Here is a 9105-nt window from a genome sequence, read left to right as displayed (position 1 = left end):
TTTTCTGTTTGAAATATAATGTTTTGGAATTATATGACAATTGAGCGAATCAAAAAAACTGATCAAAATACTCTTAAAAATAAGTTAAATATAAAATAACATATCATTTGACCTTATTCCTTAAATTTCACTTAGAAAAAACTAACTGGTTCAAGACCAATTTTTGACATTTTAGATACGGTGGGTTTTGTGAAAAGAGCTGCTTTTATTGTGCCATGTATATTTTGGTATTTCACTCATTTCAAAATAATTTTTTATTACCAGGGTGTTTTTTAGGCTTGTAACACTAATCTATTACCATATATTTACATTTTCAAACTGAGAAACAAAACTTTTTGTGTGGCTCAATCGTTTCTGGTAGAGGGCAAGAGGAACTAGTAAACATTTTGTTTCTGGAAATACAAACAAACCGACGTCGACAGCCATGGATAATGACGATGATGTCAGAGATGAACTTGCTAACATGCAACTGAGAGCGAACCAAATCACAGATGATGTAAGTATATGTTATGTATTGTTAAATCTTTGGTTTGTAAGCCTCCAGTTAATAGGAAATCAACAATACAGTTATATTTGTATAAGACATAGATAAATAGCAGGGACCAGCCCCAAAGCATCGATGCTATTTTGGTGAGATGCTTTAGGCCTGGTATAATATTATTTCTATATTTGTATAATACGCATTATTTTTTTTTTTAAACACTGATTATATTTACATTTGAGACTGTTTATCTAAACTTTGAACCATTTCTGTACCTAAGGTTTTTGACACCCATTGTTTTTATAGTACTTTTGGATAAACGTTTTTGTAATATTATTTGTACCATAAGTATTCTAGCCAGACAATCTTTTGTGCAAAAAAGTATTTTTTTTAAATCAAGGTAAAACTAGCCTAGTTTTTGGATATTGATGTTATCCATTTTCATTTCAGTCTCTTGAAAGCACTCGGCGAATGGTGGCACTCACAGAGGAAGTAAGTATTGATTTTGTTCTAATCTATAAACTGCCGTGACTAATAGACATTCACTGATATTGCTTGGTAGCAGCCATTGTTCCTCTGTTTAAAATTTCCTTCTTAGAAATCAGCTGTCGGTAATATAAATCTGTTTTTTTCTTTCGCTATGCATTTCCCGTTGTTTGGTAAAAAGTGTTTATTCTATCAAGCCAAAAAACACATTAATTATATACTTGTTACATCTAGGGTCTTTGTTCCACCACATTTTCGATTTGAGTCATAAATAAATAATTTATATTTCTGATCAACAGCTGTTATTTCCTTGGAAACAATCTATTCTGTACTTAACATGTCCTCTTATCCCCAGCCCACAAAAACCCAAGAGAATATTTTGTATTGATTTTGCTTTAAGAGCTCTTTTGTTCATTTATAGACTCAAGATGCTGGTATTCGAACTCTTGTTATGCTGGATGAACAAGGAGGTCAGTTGATTCACTCAAATGTTTTTTCCACATACTCTTCACGCTTGCATTTGTCATTTTGTGAATACAAAAAAACGACATAAACTATTTGTTTGTTAGCAAACCTTTCAAATCTTTATGACATATTTTATATATATGCGAGATTTTACACAGAAATTATATATATGTATCTTAAATGTACAATTAAATTTGATTCATTTTAATGGTTTTGTAGAACAATCTTAGATTTTTCTTTCGCTCTCTTGCTGATTTTTTGTTTAACTTCAACATTTAAAGATGGAAATTCTTGTATATTGCCTATGTGTATAGAGAGAGTAATTTTCACTTTTACCCGGATACATTAGTTCACAAATTCTTAGTCAAATGAGTATATCCTTGTTAGTCGTACATACAGTACCTATAAAGTCTTCCGGGAAACTTGTTTCAACCCTTACGTCTGTTTTATTACTTCCTTATGCTGAACATTATGTGTAACCATCCAAAGGAAGGTACTAAAACCACTTAACCACAGGATTGGAGATATATGCCTGAAAGTCCTTATTTTTCCTCGTGTGTCAAAAGCACCGTGTAATAGAGGCAACAATAAATAATTTAAACACCTTTATTTCTTAGGGTTTAAGTCACTGTTGCTCATGTTGTGGCAAAATAGATTGAAGTAAATTTCAAGCCTGTCTGGACATTTTTTTTTCATGTGCTCTGTGTGTTATTGACACAAAAGTGCTTGGAAATTGTTCGTAACATAAAAACACAAACAGTTTAATTGGATTGAATGTTTTTGTTGTGTTATTGGGTTTGTTTGAGACAAATGTTACAACATGTGTCATGTACTGCACAAGGTTGATTCATTACTGTTTTTTATTCCACTAATGTGTTTGACACAAATGGAACAGACCTGCACATAAATCATCACGTTTTTACATTTTCCAACATCAACCATGGTGTGAACTTTAATATTTATGGGATAGAAAAATATGGGATAGAAATGTCGTATGGGATTGAAATGCCTAGTTTTTGTGCATAAAATTTTCTGTAAATTTACATTATTCTCTTTGCCATAAAACTGCTTTTACTTCTCATTTACTTTGTATGTAAACATTTTACTTTATATGTGTAAGAACTTGACCTTCAGTGTGGTTTTTACTAGTGATGCACCGAACCCGCCTAAAAAAGTTCGGGCCGAAACCGAATATTTGGCCACGAGGCCGAATAATTTCGGCCGAATCAGGCCGAACCTAAAATCCCCGTTTATTATGGATGTTTTCAACTGAACCTTGGGTCGTAGATGCGAGTGAAGTGAATTATTCCAAGTCAAAGCCACTTTCACAATGCGAAAGTTTGACTAAACTTGTAATATTTTGTAGACAATGTGGCTCGTATTTTATAAACACAACAATTAGGTAATTTATTACGTTTCGAATAGGCGAAAATGACAGTTTAGGCATTAACTCCACGCAATCAAAAAAGTTCGGTTTCGGCCGAATTTCCAAAAAAAGTTCGGGCCGAAACATCGAAAAACAGCGTATTCGGCCGAAATGTTTCGGCCAACCGAAACTTCGGTGCATCACTAGTTTTTACCTTCAAAACCAGACTGTTACAAAAGTTTTGTAATTTTTTTATTCAGAACAACTGGACAGAGTTGAAGAAGGAATGGATCAAATTAACAAAGACATGAAACAAGCTGAAAAGAATTTGGAGGGATTAGAAAAATGTTGTGGGCTGTGTGTCTGTCCATGGAACAAGTAAGAAAAACAATCTCTTCACAATTAAAAAAATAATATATAAATGTCTATGTCACTTCTAAAATTTGATTTTATGTGTTTAGTCCAGTTTACACCTTTTTTATATTTATGTTTCAAGTTTTGGATTCTTAATTTTAGAGTGTCATAGGCTTTTGTTGCATAATGTTGAGTGACCTTAGACAAGAACATAAGACTCATTTTATATTTAATGACACTTCTTCGTTTAGAGCCAAAAACTTTGAGAAAGGTGACGAATACAAGAAAACGTGGCAGTCGAATGAAGATGGAAAAGTTGTCAGCAATCAACCGCAACGAGTACAAGACCCAAGAGAACAAGCTCAAGTTGGCGGCACTTACGTACAAAGGTAATAATATATATTAACAAGGCTTGCAAAAAAATTGTAAAATTGGACAACCCAAAAAAGTTATTTTCTCAAAGCTAAATGTTGCTAGGTAGAAAAATTACATGCTACAAACTATGTAATTTACAAAAAGTTTTACACAACTAAAAATATGCTCAATTTTGTTTTTGTGTGATAAAAAAACACTTTTGATGACAACAACGGTGAACATTTCAAAGTGTGCAATATGGTGTAACTTGCATACAAGAACCCTTGCATTTTCGTTACATATAAAGTTTCTTTTTGTGTCTGTTGATAGTGATACACATGCTTTTTTGGGACATGTTGTCAGAATTAGGCTATGTTTTTACTGTGTTATCATAAAAAAACCCTTTTGATGGGTAGAGATTTGCGTGCTTTTGTGCAACTGTGTACACAATAGTGTACACAATAGCTATGCTCTATTTGTTCTTGGCGAATAATGGTTGTGATTGGAATGACACACCCTTAAAAGAATTAAATGGATTAAAGCAATATGTAGTTTCATTAACTTGTGCAATGTTACGGTGTTCAAAAATTGTTTACTGGCAAATACTTTAAATTTACCACACAATGCATAAATATATCTAATGCAAACATAAATAGAATCATTTTTTGGTCATTAATCGTATGTACTATTTGTTTGCCCTGTCTTTTGTTTTTTACTTTCTAAAATGTACATATGCAATATATATATGTTGACAGGTTTTTTTTAAGGTTTGGTTTGGGTGACCGCTAAGTAGTTTTAAGAGACCGCAAGTGTTTCATTTAAATACCAAAAAATAGCCATATTTGCTTAAACGAATTATTTATTAGGCTACTGGCAAATTTTGGGAAACCGCTGGAGAAATTTGGGACACCTTAAAAAAAACTGTAATGTTGATATAATACAATTGCACCATAGCCAAGCAGTCAAACTTTGCGTTACTGCATTATACATGCACGTGGGAAGAGTGATGATGTCATTCCTAACATATTATTTGCTCCATCTTTTATTATTACTTGCTAAAATTTTACATAAAATATGCAATATATGTTGGTGTAATGCAATTGCACCATAACCAAGCAGTTTAACTTTGCGTTACTGCATTAGACATGCAAGTGGGAAGAATGATGTCATTTCTAACATATCATATTGCACTGTGTGTTTATGACAGAATCACAAATGACGCTCGAGAGGACGAAATGGAAGAAAACCTCAACCAAGTTGCTGGTGTTATTGGAAACTTAAAACACATGGCTATTGATATGGGAAATGAAATTGGCGCTCAAAATCAACAAATCGACAGAATAAACACTAAGGTACTAATCTTGCTATTTCCAATTTTCCATACAGTATCAAAGTTTACGGTACATGTTTACTCAATTTTTATACAGCTATCAATCAAACTTTTACGGTCATCAAAAGTGGTCTTTTATAGGTCATTACTAATCAAGTAGAAAGTTGTCAAATTTTAATGTACTATTTGTAGTCTGTTTTTAGCCAAACAAAATTGGTCAAATTGACTCATTTTGCCAATTTTTCTGTTTATAGTACTGTCTTATTATCTGCCAAGAACTTAAATTTCAGATTTTATTTTTTGTGTTACTGTTCTGCTACCATTCACCTTTTTGTTTTTCCCCTTTCAGGCTGAATCAAATAACATGAGGATCAGCCAGGCAAATGAGCGTGCCACCAAAATTCTCAAGAACTAAGGCAAAACTTATTGATTTGCTAAAATGTTCTATTCATATACTTGATTGTATGACAACCACAACTCCAGTATGCAAAGGAATAACAGACAGTGTTAATTTCACACTTTGGAAAAATAGTTCATTCTTTATTCTGCTTCAATTTCTGGACTATTTTGTTGGTAACGTGCAATTTGTTATGTATATAATATACATATATTCGATAGATGTAGTTTATGTTGTTTGCGAAAGAACTACTCAATTTTCCAAGTATTGATCATCATGTGTTTTTACAATTTTTAGGCTGTGATAAGTGCTTTTTATCTGAATAGAAATGCCAACAAAAAAGTCAATTCAAAATATTTCATGATCAATTTTGTAGGTAGAAAATTTAGAGAAAGTCTTCAAATTTATTGTTTATTAAAAGTAAGAAAACTAAGGCAAAGCAATGAACTAAAATAGTAATAATGTACCCGAAGTTTTTTGATTTGTTTTTGCTGTACATAACGCTAATAAATTTTGTTTAGTGATAAGTGAAAATTGTATTTTTCATCCTAACGATTTTACTTGTTAACGTTTGCGCAGTTTTTATTGTGAGCCCTATTTATTTTGGTGTTAATACATACAATTAAACAACAAAAGTTACTAGAACTGTTCGTTAGATGTGTAGTGGTAGCGGGTAGTGCAACAAATTCTTTTAAATTTTGCACCTTTTGTCCAGTACAGGCAGTGTTTAGTTGCAAAAACTAACCTAGATATTGTTTTACTAATAAATATGCATTTAGCAGAGGTAGATTATAAATTGTACATTAAAAACTTGTTGTCAATGATATACCAAACTATCATTTCATCGACTAGAATTTGTTTTGCATTTGACAAATTGATTGATTAATAACATTCCTCAATAACAATTTACATTTTTTCCATTAAATTCGACCTTATTTACTGGGTATTGCAATATTTATGGTCATTAGAAGAATTGGTTTATGTCTTGAAGAGTGTGGCTGTCATTGTGATGTAATGTTTTATTTTGCAATAAACTTATCGATCGTTCATTTCTCGTGTATTTTCAGCCAACTGCCGTCACAGCTTGTGTCATTCCAGAATGTCACGTTTGTTTTCGTTAATGACGTCACACTTTCCATTGTTCAATAAATTGAATGTGTTATGATTCATGAAAATGTTAATTTGTTTTGTCCACCGAGGTGACCTTTGCCAGTACCAGAAATTGGAAACCATAATTTGATTTGGGAAATGTGTTTTTCATCAGATACTTCCGATATTGCGGTTTTGAAGGGCACGTTAGGGTTGAATAGCTCTTCATATAAAATTGGTTTTCAATCAAAACTTTTGACAAGTTTCGCTACACATGACTGACCAAAGCTGGTTTCTTAACTGACACAACATTATGTAACAAGTAATTATGCCCTTTAGGCTTCAGGAAGAGGGGCCCATATTGTTTTTGTCCGCATTTTTTTCTGACTTACGCTTGTTTGTTCCACGCGTTTGGTCAAGAAAAAATGCCTCAAACTTATTTAAGTTTACACACATGTTAGTTGGTTATGCAAAGTTTGATTCTTGATGACCCAACGATTCACTAACAGGCCCCAAGACGTAAAAATTTAAACGACTGTATTACTAAAGTACATGATCCAGGAGGTTCATACTTTGTTGCTTGGTGCATTGTAAAGTATTTTAAATCATTAAATTGAGTTTTAAAGTGGGAAGTATTACCGTTTTTGAGGGCCGCTGTCGATTTCACTCGATTGCATTATGTTACAGTTTTACGATGCTTTGACAAGTAGATCAATACATCGATTTCCAAATATATCCTTACTGCAAGACCTCTACAATCTTGCTTACAGTCAGCTATTTAAACTTTATCTGATCGCGGTTTCACCCACTTTAATGGATCACTTTTATGGCCGTCTTGTGCCTGCAAAACTGCCCCGAGATGCTCTGGATAATGAATTATTTAAACTCTAAAACTTGCGCATTTGACAAACTGAAGGACAGGCACTGATTTTGCCCGTTATATCAATTATTTAAAGCCAGCGTCGTTTAACAAGAGTCAAAACCACGAAGGACTTTTCGATTTTACTGCTTATAATAAGTACGTCGTTTAAAATCACAAGGGTATTTTGGAAGGGTGATAATCTTTTGAACAGTATCACATGCTTTTGACAGCTATAGGGACAAGATTTAATGAAGAGAACAAACTAAATTCCAAGTAGGCCTATATTTTATCAGCTAAAGGTTGGCTGTATCGAACACATGTATGAATTTAATGTAGCAATGATTTCAGAAAATGCTCTGGTTTCGCCAGCATACACAAATTTGTAATAATTGTGAATACACCAACAAATCAGCTGCCCAACTGAATGATCCAAATAAGTATTTTTAGAAAGTGTCAAATAGGACTTTTTAGCCAGGCAAGTAGCAAATATTTTGTGAAAGGTTTTTGGCATTGAATAAAATTTGCTAATGTCTGTATGTTAAATCTGATTTTTTTTATGCGTCGTCAACAAAACCATGTCTACATAGTGACATCTTGTGGCGAAATTAATTTGTACGAATTAGGCTATAGAACAGGGGTCACCAAACTACGGCCCGCCAGGTCATTTCATCCGGCCCGCGACCACATTTTTTGGTTTGTCAAATCGTTTTGATAACTTTGTAACATAAAAAAATTATTCTACTCCTCACGAAAGTTGTTGCGATATGTAGAATTTATATTACCTAGTTTCATAGAATTACAACGCCCAGGATTGATTCAAAGCCTGTTTATTACGTGCGGTAATAAAACTACGTTGAAATTCGTTTCTGTGCAACGTGCCGGTTGAAAAAAAGTTTCAAAAGTGAGACATATTCAAAAACATTTCATGTTTAGCTGCAGACAGTGCACACTGTTTCGACCTATAAGGTCTCATCAGCCAGCAGCTGGTGACGAGAGATCGGCCGCATTGGCTAGTGTAGCCATCCAACGGCACTCCAGTTTGTTGGGAGCAACAGGGTACAACCCCATGCATCACCTAGTCTGTGCGATGCCACAACTGGGCATACAGCACAGATGAAACTTATCATTTATTGGCTCTATGCTTTTACATTTCATGTTTAATGCTTTGAATTTTTAAAGTTTTTGTTGCGTTCAGGGGGTAAAACTAACCACTCGCAGTAGGAAAAGAGGATACGAGTTCGACAGGTTCATAAATCTTTCAAATAGTTTATAGGTTGTTACTGTAGGAAGCTGCAACAGTACTTGCGCGTGCAAGGTTGCTTTTATCGATATGCTACAATCTGAAATGTCATCCATAAAGGTCCTAGATCTTCATGTATTTTTGACGTTTGTGTGGTTAAAGGTTTTGTGCAAAAATGAAATCGATTTAAGCCGATTTGATTAAAAAGATCTTTCTTGAATTTTTTGCGAAAAGAGATGTCGCACGTGATTCGTCAATCAAAATTCTTGGCAACGTGCGCCGTGTCAGATAACCTTAGTTCAGACCCAATCGCATATGCAGTGTTGAGGTTATTGTTGATGAGAAACAATACAGGACTATATTACGGAACTATATTGTATGAGATTACAGCTTGGTAGATAAAAACTGTAATGAGCCGGATGTCCACATGCAGATTTAAGTTTATAAAAAACGTTAAGTCGTGCGAATGACTTAGGCCCCATCCACACTGTTTATTCTTTGTTTATTAATGTTTTTTTTGTCGTGCGTCGCTCGCAGCCGAATTGAAAATCCATTGTTCGGGCAGCGCGTGCAGGCAAAAGTGAACGAATTTGCTATGCAGGGGTTGAGCCACATGGTGTTTATTTAATAAATTATTTCGTTCAACTGGTGTAATTCTAAACAAAATACTAGTTGTTGTTT

At 33.7% G+C, this 9105-nt stretch overlaps 1 protein-coding gene across 1 annotated transcript; it reads left to right on the top strand.

Moving 5' to 3' along the window:
- Nucleotides 1–240: 240 nt before the first annotated feature.
- On the top strand, nucleotides 241–6398 carry LOC145237515 (synaptosomal-associated protein 25-like). Its single transcript, XM_080100415.1, has 7 exons — nucleotides 241–496; nucleotides 932–973; nucleotides 1389–1437; nucleotides 3059–3176; nucleotides 3404–3541; nucleotides 4714–4858; nucleotides 5186–6398. The coding sequence occupies exons 1-7, from the start codon at nucleotides 425–427 to the stop codon at nucleotides 5249–5251; spliced, it is 630 nt and encodes a 209-aa protein (XP_079956541.1). The 5' UTR covers nucleotides 241–424; the 3' UTR covers nucleotides 5252–6398.
- The last annotated feature ends 2707 nt before the right edge of the window (nucleotides 6399–9105 follow it).

The sequence above is a fragment of the Phallusia mammillata genome, chromosome 1 (genome assembly GCF_965637545.1).
Source record: "Phallusia mammillata chromosome 1, kaPhaMamm4.hap1.1, whole genome shotgun sequence".
NCBI lineage: Eukaryota > Metazoa > Chordata > Ascidiacea > Phlebobranchia > Ascidiidae > Phallusia > Phallusia mammillata.
The sequence above is the reverse complement of the archived record's forward strand: the minus strand, read 5'-3'. Positions and strand labels throughout refer to the sequence as shown.

What these genes read in the sequence shown, in the direction of transcription:
- LOC145237515 (XM_080100415.1), top strand. Translation starts at nt 425, where the DNA reads ATGGATAATGACGATGATGTCAGAGATGAACTTGCTAACATGCAACTG. An exon ending in CGAACCAAATCACAGATGAT is followed by an intron (nt 497 to 931) that starts GTAAGTATATGT and finishes TTTTCATTTCAG; the next exon opens with TCTCTTGAAAGCACTCGGCG. An exon ending in GGCGGCACTTACGTACAAAG is followed by an intron (nt 3,542 to 4,713) that starts GTAATAATATAT and finishes TGTTTATGACAG; the next exon opens with AATCACAAATGACGCTCGAG.